Source organism: Salvelinus fontinalis, chromosome 32 (genome assembly GCF_029448725.1).
Source record: "Salvelinus fontinalis isolate EN_2023a chromosome 32, ASM2944872v1, whole genome shotgun sequence".
NCBI lineage: Eukaryota > Metazoa > Chordata > Actinopteri > Salmoniformes > Salmonidae > Salvelinus > Salvelinus fontinalis.
Window position 1 is genome coordinate 12,309,178 of NC_074696.1, and position 22,243 is coordinate 12,331,420.

The following is a 22,243-nucleotide window of genomic DNA, read 5'->3' on the forward strand; positions in this document are numbered from 1 at the left end:
AATAGGAAACCGTGTCTGTAGTACATTATTAGTACCACATTAGTACCACACTTTAGTAGTACATCTATTGTTTGGTTCAGGTCACTTGCTCCAATTCCAATTAATGCTTTTGTATTAGTGTCCCATCCCTGGTTTTTTAAAGCATCCTCAGGTCAGTATGAAATACACATAGTTCATCTAATTTGGCTTCACAAAGATGAACTGGTTAGTCTTCACATTACCTTAGTCTGAGACTCCCTAGTCTAGAACAAATTCATCTGAAGTTAAGCAATTTGCCAGGAACCCATTTAAAAATGTTTTTGATTAATTTAAGTAGAATTAACTTAGTCTTGACTTAAATTAAACCATGGAGTTACTGTGCCCAATGCGTTCGGGAACAGGTGCATCGACCAACATTTTATAGAATTTCAAAATTGGAGATTGTAGGTTTCTTTTTCTTATTTATTTAATTCAGGGGTGGGTAGATAGACACGTTACAGACTTTGTCAGTGTTTATTTATTATCGGTTTATTCTTTATTGTTTTGTTGTGCGGTTCACTTATAATAACAATGTCGAACCGATTTCACGCTGCGCTTTGGTCCGAATGTTCTTACGACGATCATGACAGTCATCCATACTGTTCAGAGATCTTTGAGAGAACGCTGTGACCCCTCATGAAATGTGTATTGCCTATGTGTTAGTGTGTGTGTATGTTTGGCATGAGCCAAGTATGACACCTCATTAATCAATGTGACAACACTCCAATGAGGTGTTACATAGGACACACGCACATAAAGTGACCCGTTACCCACACCGTGTCCGTCCACCACCGACATCCATCACACCACAGTGTTTTTCAGCAGGCTGCAGATGGTGTTTCATCAGTAAATACAGAAAATAATGTCACTTTCTTGACCGACAACTATCAGCTATTCTGTTGTTCTTCTGTAACAAAATGCTAACAAGCTGCTTATATAAACGTTATTACATAGCTGGTTTATCCTCAACTTGTATATACATTAGATATTTAGCTTGAGGTCTTTTGTTCATTACTCCTATATGATAACACAACAAATCCGTGCTCTCTACACTCGCACTACATCTGCATTCATCTTAGTTGTCAGCAGATGACGCACTAAACCCAACTCTCTTTATATCCGACCTCTCATTCCACAGCTCTTTCGCGCTCTCTCCTCTCATTAAACTCACTCACTCTCACTCACGCTGTCTCTGTCCGGGAAGGTCGCTTTCAGCAAAACCGCCTGTTGTGTCTGTGGGATTCATTCCAGTGGTGAGCTACAAACAGACACGCTTTCCTGGCTCTGCTGTTTTCTGTCTATCCCGGACGTCTGCAGTAAATTCGTGTGTTTGCGAGCCTGCTATGTATTCTATTATAACGGAATACACTCGAATCTTCTCCCTGTGAAGAAAGAGGCGACGGACCGCCTGAACTCAACTAGCAGCTGAAGTCTCATCTCCGTGGGGGTCTTGTTTTGTGTTTTACGGAGGACCCTGGTTCTGAGAACTCCCACAAAATGGAGAAGTTAGAAAATGGAATCAAGCCAGTGAAAGAGTGTGAATCTCCCGACGACGAAGTGGTTGACCCTCGGATCCAGGTACAGTGATTAGCCGACAGTTATAATTTTAGATAGGGATTCTATATGTTTGGGTGTCTGTCTATTCATTTCATATATGATCTCTGTGGTCTTAAAAGAGACTAGACTTTGTAAAGATTTGGCATATCACCTTTTAACATATGCTGCGAGTGGGTTTCAAGTTCGGTAAAGCTCATTTTCACCCCCCCAAAAATGCCCCTTTATAATACACCATCCTCGCATTTGCAGAAGTACAGTACCAGTCAAAGGTTTGTACACCTACTCATTCAAGGGTTTTTCTTTATTTTTGATATTTTCTACATTGTAGAATAATAGTGAAGACATCACAACTATGAAATATCACATATGGAATCAAGTAGTAACCAAAAAAGTGTTAAACAAATCAAAATATAGTTTATATTTTAGATTCTTCAAAGTAGCCATCCTTTGTGTTGATGACAGCTTTGCACACACTTGGCATTCTCTCAACCAGCTTCACCTGGAATGCTTTTCCAACAATCTTGAAGGAGTTACCAGAGCCGGTCCTGACCTACCAGAGCCGGTCCTGACCTCCCTGGGGCCCTAAGCAAAATTCTGCTAAGGGGCCCTCCTACCTGACCCGTGAGCCATGTAAACCATTTGCCATTGCCACACAGTCACACCTGACACCCCAGTGCTCCCACTACAATCCTCCCTCCTTTAAAACAGTTTGTTCCATCTGTCGGTCTAAGAATAAGTAGACCTATACAGAACAGAATGAGGTTTAAACAAACAATATTCATTGAATAGAATATTTTCTATAGAATCTTAAGATAAGTGAATATTAACATAAATAAGAAATTGTAGAAAATATAAAATGTAGAAAATAATAAAATATAACACTGAGCTTTAGCTCTGCTGCCTGGTAATTAGTCCAGTCCTCACAATATTATACAATTAGCTTTGTCTATACAATGTAAACATAAGCCTATAGGCTATGGCTGCAGCTATATGTCTCAAAATAGTCAAATGAAACCTATACAGCTGTGTGATTAACTTAGGTTCCCTCCACAGCCTGGGCATTTTCAGCATCAGCATAGACACCAGTCTGTCTGGACTGTCTGGAAGAAATTGAGAAACTATGTCACATAGTTAAGCAGTCATTTACACAAATGCACTTCTGCCATACAATCATAAATGTTACTAAGTGTGTAAACATTTGAATGTTTGAATTAAAATCTTACCATCAACATATTCCTCTTCTGTACTTTCTTGAGGCAAAATCATCACAATGATGTCATCGTAGGACATGTTTCCCCACGTTGTGATTTATGCTCACGATCGCCAGACCACTCAAACGTTCCTGTGACATGGAAGACCTCAGATAGCTTTCGATGAGCTTTCATTTTGAAAAGCTCCTCTCTGCTGATGCTACTGTTACTGGTAGGGTGACTGCAATTCTTAGGGCTATCCAAAAGGTAAGGATAGAGTTCCTCCAGGTTTTTCCTCACAGAGAAAGGAGAGCTGCTCAAAGGCAGTCATCTTGTCTGATGGCAGATCAGTTAAATGTTGAATCTCGTGTTCCCGATGCATTCCACTGATGTCACAGTCATCTCTGAATGTCGTGTTCCCGATCCATTCCACTGATGTCACAGTCATCTCTGAATGTCGTGTTCCCGATCCATTCCACTGATGTCACAGTCATCTCTGAATGTCGTGTGCCAGATCCATTCCACTGAGGTCACAGTCATCTCTGAATGTCGTGTTCCCGATCCATTCCACTGATGTCACAGTCATCTCTGAATGTCGTGTGCCAGATCCATTCCACTGAGGTCACAGTCATCTCTGAATGTCGTGTTCCCGATCCATTCCACTGATGTCACAGTCATCTCTGAATGTCGTGTTCCCGATCCATTCCACTGAGGTCACAGTCATCTCTGAATGTCGTGTTCCAGATCCATTCCACTGAGGTCACAGTCATCTCTGAATGTCGTGTTCCCGATCCATTCCACTGATGTCACAGTCATCTCTGAATGTCGTGTTCCCGATCCATTCCACTGAGGTCACAGTCATCTCTGAATGTCGTGTTCCCGATCCATTCCACTGAGGTCACAGTCATCTCTGAATGTCGTGTTCCCGATCCATTCCACGGATGTCACAGTCATCTCTGAATGTCGTGTTCCCGATCCATTCCACTGAGGTCACAGTCATCTCTGAATGTCGTGTTCCCGATCCATTCCACTGAGGTCACAGTCATCTCTGAATGTCGTGTTCCCGATCCATTCCACTGATGTCACAGTCATCTCTGAAGGTTAAGAGTGTTTTCAACTTCCATGCAGTGAGCCTTTAAAGATCTGCTGGACATCTGAGAGGCAGTGCTCCATATTTGGTTTTGACCTGGTTTGAGTGTTTCAAATCTCTCATCCATGGATGTCACAGCAGAGTCGACCACAACGTTGAAGTAGTTGACCGAGGTTTTTCAGTGCATCAGTCAGTGGTTCATCAGGAGCCTCATAGCTGAAATGCCTCAGTTTCTTCTCTTTCAGAACAGCGTTCACATTCATTTCTTCACAAATGCTTTTGGCTGTTGTCTGGGCCTCAGAGAATCCAGTTTCCCCGGTATGTAGTGAGGGAGGCCTTTGCATTTGAGATTAAATTCAGTGCGATATCCAACCTCATTGAGGCGGATTGGAGGAGCTTGTTCACATTGTTTGTCATTGTCAGTATCACACCCCATACGACACAGCAAATCAAGAAGCGGTAGGACCCAGCTTCCTCTGCAAGTGCTTGTGCCTCCACTTTGGCCACAGGATCGTTGATCATCTGTCTGGCTTCCAATAACGCCTCCCGAACCTCAGAAGCCTGATACCTGATTGCATGAACACTTTGGAGCCTACTCTCCCATCTTGTGTCACTCCATGACTTCACGGTTATGTTCAGGTGTTTCTTCAAAACACTCCCATCTTTGTGTGCCAGCTGAAAAGAAGGTGAAGAGCTTTTTCACATGCCCAAAAAACCCAACTGCATCTTTTGAAGATTTGGCAGCATCTGCAATGACAAGGTTTAGAGTATGTGCTCCACATGGGACCAACACGGCTCTGGGATGTTTTTGGAGCAGTCTGGCTTTACTTCTTGGTGCTTTCCCTTCATGTTGACCCCATGATCATAAGCTTGCCCTCTGCAATCTTCAAATGGAATCTTCAGCTCGTTCAGCTTCTCTAAGATGACAGTGGACAGATTCAAGCCTGTTGTAAACCTCAACATTCACAAAGCCGAGGAAGTGATCCTTGATCTCTGGCTTTCCTTTTAAAGCCACGCGTCTCAGAATAATTGTCACGTTCGTCATAAGGAGTAGACCAAGATGCAGCGTGGTATGTTTCCATCCTTTATTATGGAATAGAAAACTTCAAAGAACAAAATGAACAAACGAAACGTGAAGCTAGAATAATGCTCACAGGCAACTAAACATAGACAAGATCCCACAAAGCACAATGGGAAAATGGCTACCTAAATATGATCCCCAATCAGAGACAACGATAAACAGCTGCCTCTGATTGGGAACCATACTAGGCCAATATAGAAATATAATTCACCTAGATAACCCACCCTTAATCACACCCCGAAAGAACCAACATAGAGTATTAAAGCTCTCTATGGTCTGGGCGTTACAATAATGGATATTTGTTCCTGGTGACTAATGTCAGGTGTACAGTCCAAGATAATGGAGAAGTACTTTGAGTCTCTTACTTGAGTCACTATTGGTTTCAGAATCTTGTCACTCAGAATCTGTATCAGCTCATTCTGTTCGCGCTTCCCAAGGTAATGAGCATGTGTCTCTCCATCTTTCATTTTGCTGAGATGATTTTCCACAACGGAGTTACATTTTGCCAGTAATTCAACCTGTTTTAGGAAGTTTCCATTATCTGGTTGGAAGAGTTTTTCTGATGAACCCCTGAATGCTAGGTTTCTGTGAGCCAGAGACTGGGTGCTACTTATTAAACGTGTACAAGGACATCCCGCCATCTCTTTCTTTCAGCCTACAAAATTGTCATGTGTATCAAATCAAATCAAATGTTATTACTCACATGCGCCGAATACAACAGGTGTAGTAGACCTTACAGTGAAATGCTGAATACAACAGGTGTAGTAGACCTCACAGTGAAATGCTGAATACAAGAGGTGTAGTAGACCTGACAGTGAAATACTGAATACAACAGGTGTAGTAGACCTTACAGTGAAATGCTGAATACAACAGGTGTAGTAGACCTTACAGTGAAATGCTGAATACAACAGGTGTAGTAGACCTTACAGTGAAATGCTGAATACAACAGGTGTAGTAGACCTTACAGTGAAATGCTGAATACAACAGGTGTAGTAGACCTTACAGTGAAATGCTGAATACAACAGGTGTAGTAGACCTCACAGTGAAATGCTGAATACAACAGGTGTAGTAGACCTCACAGTGAAATGCTGAATACAACAGGTGTAGTAGACCTTACAGTGAAATGCTGAATACAACAGGTGTAGTAGACTGTTGTAGACCTGACAGTGAAATGCTGAATACAACAGGTGTAGTAGACCTGACAGTGAAATGCTGAATACAACAGGTGTAGTAGACCTGACAGTGAAATGCTTACTTACAAGCCCTTAACCAACAATGCAGTTAACCCCCATGGAGTTTCAAAATGGCGGTGATATTTGACCAGTCATTCACGCCTTCCTTTATTATTTTGTAGTCTTTTGTAGAAAAGAGCTTACAGCAGAAACAATACACAACGTTGTTTTAGATTGAGTATGAAAGCCAGCTCCTGGTAATCTGTTCCCCATTTGACAGCTGTCTCTGTAATAAGCCTGAATGGAAACCTCTTCTAGACTTGTCTTTAGGGTAAGAAAAATCCAGTCCTGGTTTGAATGGACCCCTAACTCAGTCCTCATAAACTCTGTTAAGACTGGGGGTCAATCTGCTGGGGCATTTGGTGGAGCAGCAGCTGTTCTTAAGGGTCTGAGCTGCTGGTATCTGATGCTGGTTGTACACCTCTGGTTGTGTTAGTACTGGCTGAGGCTGCCTGTACTTCACCTGGGTCTGTGTTAGTACTGGCTGAGGCTGCCTGTACTTCACCTGGGTCTGTGTTAGTACTGGCTGAGGCTGCCTGTACTTCACCTGGGTCTGGGTTAGTACTGGCTGAGGCTGCCTGTACTTCACCTGGGTCTGGGTTAGTACTGGCTGAGGCTGCCTGTACTTCACCTGGGTCTGTGTTAGTACTGGCTGAGGCTGCCTGTACTTCACCTGGGTCTGGGTTAGTACTGGCTGAGGCTGCCTGTACTTCACCTGGGTCTGTGTTAGTACTGGCTGAGGCTGCCTGTACTTCACCTGGGTCTGGGTTAGTACTGGCTGAGGCTGCCTGTACTTCACCTGGGTCTGTGTTAGTACTGGCTGGGGCTGCCTGTACTGGGTCTGTGTTAGTACTGGCTGGGGCTGCCTGTACTTCACATGGGTCTGTGTACTTGCTGAAGACGGCTGTACTGGGTCTGTGTTAGTATTTGCTGAAGCTGGCTGTACTGGGTCTGTGTTAGTTCTGGCTGAGGCTGGCTGTACTGGGTCTGTGTTAGTACTGCTGAGGCTGGATGTATTGGGTCTGTGTTAGTTCTGGCTGAGGCTGGCTGTACTGGGTCTGTGTTAGTACTGGCTGATGATCCAGCATCTCCTCTACTGACAAACTTAAGCATAGCACCTGTAAATTATAGATAACACTATTAATTTAATCAGCTGCATCAGGCCCATTCAAACTGGCTCCCCCAGATTTCCTTTTATACATTTTCAAATATAAAATATTATATATGCTATGGCTTGGCTGAATACTTGATGGTTATTATTTACTGAGAGATGTGTATCCATATTACCCAGCATGCCCAGCTAATCAACATTTTAAATTCAATATATACATCAATAGTCAATGTCAATCCAAAGCTTTCCATCTTGCATTAAAATGATGTGTGCCTATGAGGAGTGTCATCACGCCCATATATGGTCTGGACTGGTCCCCACAGAGGTTGCGGCTGGAAAGCGCGAGTTTCATTTCGTGCACGCGCATATGAACGTATGTTCACGCGCGACGCGGTTATCTTTTCCGAGCTGTAGTTTATAAACACCGTTGCCCGTTGCCGTTTATCAAACGTAATAAATAATTCTATTTCACTCTCACTTTTGACAGGCACAAAGTCACAGAACACAGCCCTGGAAGTGGCTGGCAAGCAAGCAAGACACAGACTGACCAAGAGATGCACTGCCCAGCTAGGTTAACAAGACACAGACAGACTAGAGAGAGATGTACTGCACAGCTAGGTTAACAAGACAGGCAGACTAGAGAGAGATGCACTGCCCAGCTAGGTTAGCAAGACAGACAGACTAGAGAGAGATGCACTGCAAGCTAGGTTAGCAAGACAGACAGACTAGAGAGATGCACTGCAAGCTAGGTTAGCAAGACAGACAGACTAGAGAGAGATGCACTGCCCAGCTAGGTTAACAAGACAGACAGACTAGAGAGAGATGCACTGCAAGCTAGGTTAACAAGACAGACAGACTAGAGAGAGATGCACTGCAAGCTAGGTTAACAAGACAGACAGACTAGAGAGAGATGCACTGCAAGCTAGCGCATCAACTTAACGTTACTGTTATTTGCTTGGAGAGGAGAGAAGACAAGTTTACCTGATAGCTGTTCCTGGGATTCACTCTCATGATGTTTTTTTCCTTCTCTTTTCGTGACCAGAAGGATGGTTCTGCTTCATCCTCTCATCCAAGTTGTACACATTGACACCCACTTTGACACAAGTGGGAGGCGCGGGGCCCTTGTGTAATTTGCGGGGTCCTACGCAACTTGGGTAGTGAGCGTATAGGGCCACCCGGCTCTGGTTCCTACATATACTGGGTACTGGTTGGCTGCTTTTCCTTCACTCTGCGGTCCAACTCATCCCCAAACCATCTCAATTGGGTTGAGTTTGGGTGATTGTGGAGGCCAGGTCATCTGATGCAGCACTCCATCACACTTCTTCTTGGTCAAATAGCCCATACACTGCCTGGAGGTGTGTTTTGGGTCATTGTCCTGTTGAAACAAATGATTGTCCCACTAAGCACAAACCAGATGGGATGGTGTATCGCTGCAGTAGCCATGCTGGTTAAGTGTGCATTGAATTCTAAATAAATCACTGACAGTGTCACCAGCAAAGCACCCCCACACCATCACACCTCCTCCTCCATGCTTCACAGTGGGAACCACACATGCGGAGATCATCCGTTCAGCTACTCTGTGTCTCACCAAGACACGGCGGTTGGAACCAAAAATCTCAAATTTGGACAAAGGACACATTTCCACTGGTCTAATGTCCATTGCTCGTGTTTTTTGGCCCGAGCAAGTCTCTTCTTATTATTGGTGTCCTTTAGTAGTGGTTTCTTTTCAGCAATTCAACCATGAAGGCCTGATTTACCCAGTCTCCTCTGAACAGTTGATGTTGAGATGTGTCTGTTACTTGAACTCTGTGAAGCATTTATTTGGGCTGCAATCTGAGGTGCAGTTAACTCTAATGAACTTATCCTCTGCAGCAGAGGTAACTCTGGGTCTTCCTTTCCTGTGGCGATCCTCATGAGAGACAGTTTCATCATAGCGCTTGATGGTTTTTGCGACTGTACTTGAAGAAACTGGCTTGAAAATGTCTTGAAATTTTCCAAATTGACTGACCTTCATGTCTTAAAGTCATGATGGGCTGTTGTTTCTCTTTGCTTATTTGAGCTGTTCTTGCCATAATATGGGCTTGGTCTTTTACCAAATAGGGCTATCTTCTGTATACCCCCCTACCTTGTCACAACACAACTTATTGGTTCAAACACATTGACAAAAGGAATTCCACAAATTCACTTTTAACAAGGCACACCTGTTAATTGAAATGCATTCCAGGTGACTACCTCATGAAGCTGGTTGAGAGAATGCCAAGAGTGTGCAAGGCTGTGATCAAGGCACAGGGTGGCTACTTTGAAGTATCACACATATAAAATATATTTTGATTTGTTAAACACTTTTTGGGGGGTTATTACATGATTTCCATATGTGTTATTTCATAGTTTAGATGTCTTCAGTATTTTTCTACAAGGTAGAAAATAGTAAAAAAAATAAAGAAAAACCCTTGAATGAGTAGGTATGTCCAAACTTTTGACTGGTACTGTGTGTAAGATAGCCTACTATTCGTAATGGTTAGATTGAGATTGTTATATTATTGTCTTAAATTATGACTATCACTATTCACAAAATGGAATGTTCAGTGCAGTGCATAGTGGCGTAGAGTAGGCCTAGGCAATAGGCTAGATCAGATACATTGCTTGTCCTTTCTTTGCACAGGAGCATTTTGGCCTTTTATAAACACATTTCATGTAATTATACTACACTTTATTTTTGCTCTCTATCCTCTCTTTTCCTTCCTCTTCATTTTTGTTTCTCCTATCCTTTCCTCCTTTCCTCCTTTCCTTCTTCCCTCCTCCCTGTCTCCTGTGTGTTGTGTGTAAACAGGGGGAGTTGGACAGGTTGAACCAGTCTACAGAGGACATCAACCGCTGGGAGACAGAGCTGGAGGTAGGCCTGTGTGTGTTTGTGCTCAAGGACAGACTTGTCACTTTTCTTGGCTCGGGTATTCCAACCAGCGACCTTTCAGTTACTGGCCCAAAGACTTTCAATCAAATCAAATCAAATAGCAGCCTATCCCAAGTCTGACGTCTTCATTTCCCCCTAAACCGTCTCCTCTTCTGGGTTTCATTGGAAATAGTCTAGAATAGCCAAGTCTAGGTCCAAAAGGCTTCTCAACAGCTTCTACCCCCAAGCCATAAGACTACTGAACAGCTAATCAAATGGCTACCCAGACTATTTTCATTGCACCCCCCCCTTTTTACGCTGCTGCTACTCACTGTTTATTATCTGTGCGTAGTCACTTTAACTCCACCTACATGTACATATTACCTCAATTATCTCGACTAACCGGTGCCCCGCACATTGACTCTGTACCGGTACCCCCTGTTTATAGCCTCGCTATTGTTATTTACTGCTGCTCTTTAATTATTTGTTTTATTTCTTATTTTTTACTTTGTTACTATTTTTCCTTAAAACTGCATTGTTGGTTAAGGGCTTGTGCATGTGACAAATAAAATTTGATTTGATTTGAAATACGCTATTTTCCTTTAAACTTTAAACTCCTGAGAGGAGGGGGGAGAGAGGGAGAGAGGGAAGGGGGAGAGAGGGAGGGGGAGAGAGGGAAGGGGGAGAGAGGGAGAGAGGGAAGAGGGAGAGAGGGAGGGGGGAGAGGGGGAGCGGGAAGAGGGAGAGAGGGAAGAGGGAGAGAGGGAAGGGGGAGAGAGGGAGAGAGGGAAGGGGAGAGGGAGAGGGAAGGGGAGAGGGAGAGTGGGAGAGAGGGAGAGAGGGAAGGGGAGAGTGGGAGAGAGGGAGAGAGGGAAGGGGAGAGGGAGAGAGGGAAGGGGTGAGGGAGAAAGGGAAGGGGAGAGGGAGAGTGGGGGAGTGGGAGAGAGGGAGAATAAGAGAGACAGTTTACTGAAAAGGTTGAGTACTTGGGGGAAACGTCAGCATATTCGTTGTATTTCAGGAAGAAAATCTTGTTATACACATACACATGTAATACTTGTATTATACACATATATTATGTAATACCTGTACTATACACATATATTATGTAATACCTCTATTATACACATACACGTGTAATACCTGTATTATACACATATATTATGTAATACCTGTATTATACACATATATTATGTAATACCTGTACTATACACATATATTATGTAATACCTCTATTATACACATACACGTGTAATACCTGTATTATACACATATATTATGTAATACCTGTATTATAAACATATATTATGTAATACCTGTACTATACACATATATTATGTAATACCTGTATTATACACATACACATGTAATACCTGTATTATACAAATACACATGTAATACCTGTATTATACACATATATTATGTTGTTGTATATTTCCAGGAAGCTAATTCAGAGAAAGAGAATGGCTGAAAGGGAGGTATGCGAAGTATGTCAAGTTGTTTACGTTATAAACAAAAGGTGATTCTCTGAGCCCCCCTAGATCCCCCTGTAGTGTAGACGGGCCTGTGTGGCCTCTCTCTCTCTGTCTCTCCGTCTGGCCATTAAACCCTAGAGCTACTCTCTCTCTCTCTGTCTCTCTGTCTGACCATTAAACCCTAGAGCTACTCTCTCTCTCTCTGTCTCTCTGTCTGACCATTAAACCCTAGAGCTACTCTCTCTGTCTGTCTTGCTGTCTGACCATTAAACCCTAGAGCTACTCTCTCTCTCTGTCTCTCTGTCTGACCATTAAACCCTAGAGCTACTCTCTCTGTCTGTCTTGCTGTCTGACCATTAAACCCTAGAGCTACTCTCTCTCTCTGTCTCTCTGTCTGACCATTAAACCCTAGAGCTACTCTCTCTGTCTGTCTTGCTGTCTGACCATTAAACCCTAGAGCTACTCTCTCTCTCTGTCTCTCTGTCTGACCATTAAACCCTAGAGCTACTCTCTCTCTCTGTCTTGCTGTCTGACCATTAAACCCTAGAGCTACTCTCTCTCTCTCTCTGTCTCTGTCTGACCATTAAACCCTAGAGCTACTCTCTCTCTCTTTCTGTCTCTGTCTGATAATTAAACCCTAGAGCTACTCTCTCTCTCTCTCTGTCTCTGTCTCTGTCTGACCATTAAACCCTAGAGCTACTCTCTCTCTCTGTCTTGCTGTCTGACCATTAAACCCTAGAGCTACTCTCTCTCTCTGTCTCTCTGTCTGACCATTAAACCCTAGAGCTACTCTCTCTGTCGGTCTCTCTGTCTGACCATTAAACCCTAGAGCTACTCTCTCTCTCTCTGTCTTGCTGTCTGACCATTAAACCCTAGAGCTACTCTCTCTCTCTCTGTCTGACCATTAAACCCTAGAGCTACTCTCTCTCTCTCTGTCTTGCTGTCTGACCATTAAACCCTAGAGCTACTCTCTCTCTCTGTCTCTCTGTCTGACCATTAAACCCTAGAGCTACTCTCTCTCTCTCTGTCTGACCATTAAACCCTAGAGCTACTCTCTCTCTCTCTGCCTTGCTGTCTGACCATTAAACCCTAGAGCTACTCTCTCTCTCTGTCTCTCTGTCTGACCATTAAACCCTAGAGCTACTCTCTCTCTCTGTCTTGCTGTCTGACCATTAAACCCTAGAGCTACTCTCTCTCTCTGTCTCTGTCTTGCTGTCTGACCATTAAACCCTAGAGCTACTCTCTCTCTCTCTGTCTCTGTCTTGCTGTCTGACCATTAAACCCTAGAGCTACTCTCTCTCTCTCTCTGTCTCTCCGTCTGACCATTAAACCCTAGAGCTACTCTCTCTCTCTCTGTCTTGCTGTCTGACCATTAAACCCTAGAGCTACTCTCTCTCTCTCTGTCTCTCTGTCTGACCATTAAACCCTAGAGCTACTCTCTCTCTCTGTCTCTCTGTCTGACCATTAAACCCTAGAGCTACTCTCTCTCTCTGTCTTGCTGTCTGACCATTAAACCTTAGAGCTACTCTCTCTCTCTCTCTGTCTCTGTCTCTGTCTGACCATTAAACCCTAGAGCTACTCTCTCTCTCTGTCTCTGTCTGACCATTAAACCCTAGAGCTACTCTCTCTCTCTGTCTCTCTGTCTGACCATTAAACCCTAGAGCTTCTCTCTCTGTCTGTCTCTGTGTCTGACCATTAAACCCTAGAGCTACTCTCTCTCTCTGTCTTGCTGTCTGACCATTAAACCCTAGAGCTACTCTCTCTCTCTCTGTCTCTGTCTCTGTCTGACCATTAAACCCTAGAGATACTCTCTCTCTCTTTCTCTCTGTCTGACCATTAAACCCTAGAGCTACTCTCTCTGTCTGTCTCTCTGTCTGACCATTAAACCCTAGAGCTACTCTCTCTCTCTGTCTTGCTGTCTGACCATTAAACCCTAGAGCTACTCTCTCTCTCTCTGTCTCTCTGTCTGACCATTAAACCCTAGAGCTACTCTCTCTCTCTCTCTGTCTCTGTCTCTGTCTGACCATTAAACCCTAGAGATACTCTCTCTCTCTGTCTCTCTGTCTGACCATTAAACCCTAGAGCTACTCTCTCTGTCTGTCTCTCCGTCTGACCATTAAACCCTAGAGCTACTCTCTCTCTCTCTGTCTTGCTGTCTGACCATTAAACCCTAGAGCTACTCTCTCTCTCTCTGTCTCTGTCTTGCTGTCTGACCATTAAACCCTAGAGCTACTCTCTCTCTCTGTCTTGCTGTCTGACCATTAAACCCTAGAGCTACTCTCTCTCTCTGTCTTGCTGTCTGACCATTAAACCTTAGAGCTACTCTCTCTCTCTCTGTCTCTGTCTGACCATTAAACCCTAGAGCTACTCTCTCTCTCTCTCTGTCTCTGTCTGACCATTAAACCCTAGAGCAGGGGTGTCAAAGTCAAATGGACGGAGGGCCAAATAAAAAATTTAGCTACAAGCCGAGGGCCGGACTGTTCGAATGTTCATTGAAATTTTTTTAAATGACGCATATAGTCTAGTGAACCTAATTGAACCTACTGAAAACCTAACAAATATATTCCAATATGATCAGATAAATAAAGCAATATTTTCTTATGGCTCTGTCAGTAATCTTTAATTTTCAACAGACACAAAAGACAAATTTCCTTTATATAAAAATCCCCATAACATGAACATTAAATGAAAGAAACCGGTATTCAAGGCACCATCAGTAGCCTATATTTTCTATTTTAGCAAAAGTGGGCTAAATTTACTTCAAAGAAAAAAACAATAATAGCAATTTTCTATCATCCACTCAACTGAAATATTTTTAAAATATAATTGGATTGAAATACAATAAAATAAAGTGCAAAAATCTATTAATCAAAAACAACACTTTGTTTAAGGAGAAGTAACATGCAGTGAAAACAAATATTAAACTTTAACTTTTAAACTTGAACTGAGTAAAAACTCTAAATATGTGATTGCACAGTAATGTTCACTTGTTTGAGGTTGAGGGTGATACTTGGTGGTGTCCCATCTTTTCCACAAGTTCATCAATGTTCGGGGTAAGGCTCTGAGCTGAGGAAATCCTCAGAATTGAGTGGAGGTGTTCAGCAGTAAGTCGACTTCTGTGTGATGTTTTGTTCAGGTTCATCAAAGAAAACAGTTGTTCACACAGGTATGTGCTGCCAAACATAGACAACGTTTGAGCAGCCTGGATGCGCAGCTGGGGCATTGTGTCGGGGAGGAAACGGGCGAACTCCGCAGCACCCACTGCCGCATATTTTGCCCTCAGTGCATCATTGCATTGGAGGTCAATCAACTCCATTTGGAGGTTTGGTGGTGAGCTTTCCACGTCAACAGCAAATGGGTTACCGAGCAGTTCCAACCTGCTTTTTTGTGCTTCAAAGTCAGCAAATCGGCGTCGAAAGTCAGCGGCAAGCATACCTATTTTATCAGCCAACTGTGCGCTCGGGAACGCACTGGTAGAGAGCTTCTCTTTCATGGTCTGGCAGCTGGGAAAGTGGCTCAAATTTTCTTTCCGCATCTGCGTCTCCCACAGAGTCAGTTTGGTTTTAAATGCCTTCACTGTACTGTACATATCAGAGATGACATGATCCCGACCCTGCAGCTGCAAGTTCATTGCATTCAGATGACTCGTAATATTATATAAAAAAAGATCTGCGGGCTGCCGGCTTGCTGCGGTCTGCGGGCCGGTTCTAATAATAAATCAAGATCATCCCAGGGGCCGTAAAAAACCTTCTCGCGGGCCGGTTGTGGCCCGCGGGCCTTGACTCTGACATATGTGCCCTAGAGCTACTCTCTCTCTCTCTCTGTCTCTGTCTGACCATTAAACCCTAGAGCTACTCTCTCTCTCTGTCTTGCTGTCTGACCATTAAACCCTAGAGCTACTCTCTCTCTCTGTCTCTCTGTCTGACCATTAAACCCTAGAGCTACTCTCTCTGTCTGTCTCTCTGTCTGACCATTAAACCCTAGAGCTACTCTCTCTGTCTGTCTTGCTGTCTGACCATTAAACCCTAGAGCTACTCTCTCTCTCTCTGTCTTGCTGTCTGACCATTAAACCCTAGAGCTACTCTTTCTCTCTCTGTCTCTGTCTTGCTGTCTGACCATTAAACCCTAGAGCTACTCTCTCTCTCTGTCTTGCTGTCTGACCATTAAACCCTAGAGCTACTCTCTCTCTCTCTGTCTTGCTGTCTGACCATTAAACCCTAGAGCTACTCTCTCTCTCTCTCTCTCTCTGTCTCTCTGTCTGACCATTAAACCCTAGAGCTACTCTCTCTCTCTCTGTCTTGCTGTCTGACCATTAAACCCTAGAGCTACTCTGTCTTGCTGTCTGACCATTAAACCCTAGAGCTACTCTCTCTGTCTGTCTTGTTGTCTGACCATTAAACCCTAGAGCTACTCTCTCTCTCTGTCTTGCTGTCTGACCATTAAACCCTAGAGCTACTCTCTCTCTCTGTCTTGCTGTCTGACCATTAAACCCTAGAGCTACTCTCTCTCTCTCTGTCTCTGTCTGACCATTAAACCCTAGAGCTACTCTCTCTCTCTCTCTCTGTCTCTCTGTCTGACCATTAAACCCTAGAGCTACTCTCTCTCTCTGTCTCTCTGTCTGACCATTAAACCCTAGAGCTACTCTCTCTCTCTCTGTCTCTCTGTCTGACCATTAAACCCTAGATTTACTCTCTCTCTCTGTCTCTCTGTCTGACGATTAAACCCTAGAGCTACTCTCTCTCTCTGTCTCTCTGTCTGACCATTAAACCCTAGAGCTACTCTCTCTCTCTCTGTCTTGCTGTCTGACCATTAAACCCTAGAGCTACTCTCTCTCTCTCACTGTCTTGCTGTCTGACCATTAAACCCTAGAGCTACTCTCTCTCTCTCTGTCTCTGTCTTGCTGTCTGACCATTAAACCCTAGAGCTACTCTCTCTCTCTGTCTTGCTGTCTGACCATTAAACCCTAGAGCTACTCTCTCTCTCTCTGTCTTGCTGTCTGACCATTAAACCCTAGAGCTACTCTCTCTGTCTGTCTCTCTGTCTGACCATTAAACCCTAGAGCTACTCTCTCTCTCTGTCTCTCTGTCTGACCATTAAACCCTAGAGCTACTCTCTCTGTCTGTCTTGCTGTCTGACCATTAAACCCTAGAGCTACTCTCTCTGTCTGTCTCTCTGTCTGACCATTAAACCCTAGAGCTACTCTCTCTCTCTCTGTCTTGCTGTCTGACCATTAAACCCTAGAGCTACTCTCTCTGTCTGTCTTGCTGTCTGACCATTAAACCCTAGAGCTACTCTCTCTGTCTTGCTGTCTGACCATTAAACCCTAGAGCTACTCTCTCTCTCTGTCTTGCTGTCTGACCATTAAACCCTAGAGCTACTCTCTCTCTGTCTTGCTGTCTGACCATTAAACCCTAGAGCTACTCTCTCTCTCTGTCTTGCTGTCTGACCATTAAACCCTAGAGCTACTCCCTCTCTCTGTCTCTCCGTCTGACCATTAAACCCTAGAGCTACTCTCTCTCTCTCTCTGTCTGACCATTAACCCCTAGAGCTACTCTCTCTCTCTCTCTGTCTCTCTGTCTGACCATTAACCCCTAGAGCTACTCTCTCTCTCTCTCTGTCTCTCCGTCTGACCATTAAACCCTAGAGCTACTCTCTCTCTCTCTCTGTATCTCTGTCTGACCATTAACCCCTAGAGCTACTCTCTCTCTCTCTCTGTCTCTCTGTCTGACCATTAACCCCTAGAGCTACTCTCTCTGTCTCTCTGTCTGACCATTAACCCCTAGAGCTACTCTCTCTCTCTCTGTCTTGCTGTCTGACCATTAAACCCTAGAGCTACTCTCTCTCTCTGTCTCTCTGTCTGACCATTAAACCCTAGAGCTACTCTCTCTCTCTCTGTCTTGCTGTCTGACCATTAAACCCTAGAGCTACTCTCTCTCTCTCTGTCTTGCTGTCTGACCATTAAACCCTAGAGCTACTCTCTCTCTCTGTCTTGCTGTCTGACCATTAAACCCTAGAGCTACTCTCTCTCTCTCTGTCTTGCTGTCTGACCATTAAACCCTAGAGCTACTCTCTCTCTCTCTGTCTTGCTGTCTGACCATTAAACCCTAGAGCTACTCTCTCTCTCTGTCTTGCTGTCTGACCATTAAACCCTAGAGCTACTCTCTCTCTGTCTTGCTGTCTGACCATTAAACCCTAGAGCTACTCTCTCTCTCTGTCTTGCTGTCTGACCATTAAACCCTAGAGCTACTCTCTCTCTCTCTGTCTCTGTCTTGCTGTCTGATCATTAAACCCTAGAGCTACTCTCTCTCTCTCTGTCTTGCTGTCTGACCATTAAACCCTAGAGCTACTCTCTCTCTCTGTCTTGCTGTCTGACCATTAAACCCTAGAGCTACTCTCTCTCTCTCTGTCTTGCTGTCTGACCATTAAACCCTAGAGCTACTCTCTCTCTCTCTGTCTTGCTGTCTGACCATTAAACCCTAGAGCTACTCTCTCTGTCTTGCTGTCTGACCATTAAACCCTAGAGCTACTCTCTCTCTCTGTCTTGCTGTCTGACCATTAAACCCTAGAGCTACTCTCTCTCTGTCTTGCTGTCTGACCATTAAACCCTAGAGCTACTCTCTCTCTCTCTGTCTTGCTGTCTGACCATTAAACCCTAGAGCTACTCTCTCTCTCTGTCTCTCTGTCTGACCATTAAACCCTAGAGCTACTCTCTCTCTCTCTGTCTCTGTCTTGCTGTCTGATCATTAAACCCTAGAGCTACTCTCTCTCTCTCTGTCTTGCTGTCTGACCATTAAACCCTAGAGCTACTCTCTCTGTCTGTCTCTCTGTCTGACCATTAAACCCTAGAGCTACTCTCTCTCTCTGTCTCTCTGTCTGACCATTAAACCCTAGAGCTACTCTCTCTGTCTGTCTTGCTGTCTGACCATTAAACCCTAGAGCTACTCTCTCTGTCTGTCTCTTTGTCTGACCATTAAACCCTAGAGCTACTCTCTCTCTCTCTGTCTTGCTGTCTGACTATTAAACCCTAGAGCTACTCTCTCTGTCTGTCTTGCTGTCTGACCATTAAACCCTAGAGCTACTCTCTCTCTCTGTCTTGCTGTCTGACCATTAAACCCTAGAGCTACTCTCTCTCTCTGTCTTGCTGTCTGACCATTAAACCCTAGAGCTACTCTCTCTCTCTGTCTTGCTGTCTGACCATTAAACCCTAGAGCTACTCTCTCTCTCTGTCTCTCCGTCTGACCATTAAACCCTAGAGCTACTCTCTCTCTCTCTCTGTCTCTCTGTCTGACCATTAACCCCTAGAGCTACTCTCTCTCTCTCTCTGTCTCTCTGTCTGACCATTAACCCCTAGAGCTACTCTCTCTCTCTCTCTGTCTCTCCGTCTGACCATTAAACCCTAGAGCTACTCTCTCTCTCTCTCTGTATCTCTGTCTGACCATTAACCCCTAGAGCTACTCTCTCTCTCTCTCTGTCTCTCAGTCTGACCATTAACCCCTAGAGCTACTCTCTCTCTCTCTCTGTCTCTCTGTCTGACCATTAACCCCTAGAGCTACTCTCTCTCTCTCTGTCTTGCTGTCTGACCATTAAACCCTAGAGCTACTCTCTCTCTCTGTCTCTCTGTCTGACCATTAAACCCTAGAGCTACTCTCTCTCTCTCTGTCTTGCTGTCTGACCATTAAACCCTAGAGCTACTCTCTCTCTCTCTGTCTTGCTGTCTGACCATTAAACCCTAGAGCTACTCTCTCTCTCTGTCTTGCTGTCTGACCATTAAACCCTAGAGCTACTCTCTCTCTCTCTGTCTTGCTGTCTGACCATTAAACCCTAGAGCTACTCTCTCTCTCTCTCTCTCCGTCTGACCATTAAACCCTAGAGCTACTCTCTCTCTCTCTGTCTTGCTGTCTGACCATTAAACCCTAGAGCTACTCTCTCTCTCTGTCTTGCTGTCTGACCATTAAACCCTAGAGCTACTCTCTCTCTCTCTGTCTTGCTGTCTGACCATGAAACCCTAGAGCTACTCTCTCTCTCTCTGTCTCGCTGTCTGACCATTAAACCCTAGAGCTACTCTCTCTCTCTTTCTCTCTGTCTGACCATTAAACCCTAGAGCTACTCTCTCTCTCTCTGTCTTGCTGTCTGACCATTAAACCCTAGAGCTACTCTCTCTCTCTCTCTGTCTCTGTCTGACCATTAAACCCTAGAGCTACTCTCTCTCTCTCTCTGTCTTGCTGTCTGACCATTAAACCCTAGAGCTACTCTCTCTGTCTGTCTTGTTGTTTGACCATTAAACCCTAGAGCTACTCTCTCTCTCTCTGTCTTGCTGTCTGACCATTAAACCCTAGAGCTACTCTCTCTCTCTGTCTCTCTGTCTGACCATTAAACCCTAGAGCTACTCTCTCTCTCTGTCTTGCTGTCTGACTATTAAACCCTAGAGCTACTCTCTCTGTCTGTCTTGCTGTCTGACCATTAAACCCTAGAGCTACTCTCTCTCTGTCTCTCTGTCTGACCATTAAACCCTAGAGCTACTCTCTCTCTCTGTCTTGCTGTCTGACCATTAAACCCTAGAGCTACTCTCTCTCTCTGTCTTGCTGTCTGACCATTAAACCCTAGAGCTACTCTCTCTCTCTCTCTCTGTCTCTGTCTGACCATTAAACCCTAGAGCTACTCTCTCTCTCTGTCTTGCTGTCTGACCATTAAACCCTAGAGCTACTCTCTCTCTCTCTGTCTTGCTGTCTGACCATTAAACCCTAGAGCTACTCTCTCTCTCTCTCTGTCTTCCCATCTGACCATTAAACCCTAGAGCTACTCTCTCTCTCTCTCTCTGTCTTGCTGTCTGACCATTAAACCCTAGAGCTACTCTCTCTCTCTCTCTGTATCTCTGTCTCTCTGTCTGACCATTAAACCCTAGAGCTACTCTCTCTCTCTGTCTCTCTGTCTGACCATTAACCCCTAGAGCTACTCTCTCTCTCTGTCTTGCTGTCTGACCATTAAACCCTAGAGCCACTCTCTCTGTCTGTCTTGCTGTCTGACCATTAAACCCTAGAGCTACTCTCTCTCTCTCTGTCTTGCTGTCTAACCATTAAACCCTAGAGCTACTCTCTCTCTGTCCAGCAGCTATTAGAAAGACATTTAGATTACTGTTAGGAAGCACACTATTGTTGGGTCCTGTTTTAAGACTGGGTCAGGGGAAATGGGACAGGGGTCAGGAGACAGGGACTGTGGTTCGAGACATGGTGGAACACAAAAACAACTTCAGGAAGCTACCTTTCAACATCAGGAGTTCATTGGTCAGTATTGGGTTAAACATGTTTCAGAGCACTGATTTAATAGGTGTTTTTTTCCAGAGAGACAAACTATGAGCATGTTTATTGTAAACATAGTTCCTCAGTGGATGTCACAGATACCTCATATCTCCGTCACCCATGAAGTGTTTTGAGAGGCTGGTTATGGCACGCATCAACTTCATCATCCCAGACACCCTACTCCAACTTGCATACCGCCCCAACAGATCCAAAGACGATGCAATCTCAATTGTACTCCACACTGCCCTCACCCACCTAGACATGAGGAATAACTATGTATGAATGCTGTTCATTGACTACAGCTCAGCATTCAACACCATTGTCCCCTCCCAGCTCGTCACTAAGCTTAGGAACATGGGATTGAACCCCTCCCTCTGAAACTGGATCCTGGACTTCCTGATGGTGAGGGTAGGCAACATCACCTCGCCACGCTGACCCTCAACACGGGGGTCCCACAGGGGTGCGTGTTTAGTCCCCTCCTGTACTCCCTGTTCACCCAAGACTGTGTGGCCAGGCACGATTCCAACACCATCATTAAGTTTGCTGACGACACTACTGTGGTAGGCCTGATCACTGACAACGATGAGACAGCCTATAGGGAGGAGATCAATGACCTGACAGTGTGGTGCCCGGAACAACAACCTCTCCCTTAACATCAGTAAGACCAAGGAGCTGATCGTGGACTACAGGAAACAGAGGTCCGAGCACGTCTAGGACCTCTCTATATCAGGCGGTGTGAAAGGAAGACCCAGAAAATCATTAAAGACTCCAACCAACAACCCATAGATTGTATAGCTAACAAAATAGCTAACTAAATAGCTAACAAAATAGCTAACAAAATAGCTAACTAAATAGCTAACAAAATAGCTAACTAAATAGCTAACTAAATAGCTAACAAAATGGCTACATGGACTATCTGGGGTTGACCTTTGTATTTTTGCACCGTCTCTAGTCACACTCACAGGGCCCTACACACTCCGCACACTGATACTCCAACACACATACAAACACTCACTCCATCATTTGCTCAACACACACACAATATGAACATACATTTATACTGACTCTACATACACACCCTTTCACATACAATCATCATAGACGCTGCTGCTACTCTGTTTATCATATATCCTGATGCCTAGTCACCTCACCCCTATACATATCTACCTCTATCGATCCAGTATGCTGGAACTGACTGACCCTGTATATAGTATGATTACTTTATCATGTTCTTCTTATCGTTATATCTTGTGTGTTATTATTTTTTGTGTTACATTGTTATTCGTTATTGTATTGTTGGGGT

General features: G+C 44.3%; 1 protein-coding gene across 1 annotated transcript in view; it reads left to right on the forward strand.

Annotated features, from left to right (window-relative positions):
* Positions 1 to 1,132: 1,132 nt before the first annotated feature.
* Positions 1,133 to 22,243, forward strand: part of LOC129830747 (SH3 domain-binding protein 5-like) — a 46,140-nt gene continuing 25,029 nt past the window's right edge. Inside the window, exons 1-2 of the mRNA XM_055893437.1 lie at positions 1,133 to 1,596; positions 10,110 to 10,172. Coding sequence (XP_055749412.1) covers positions 1,516 to 1,596; positions 10,110 to 10,172 — 144 coding nt within the window. The 5' untranslated portion in view covers positions 1,133 to 1,515. The remainder of the gene's footprint in view (positions 1,597 to 10,109; positions 10,173 to 22,243) is intronic.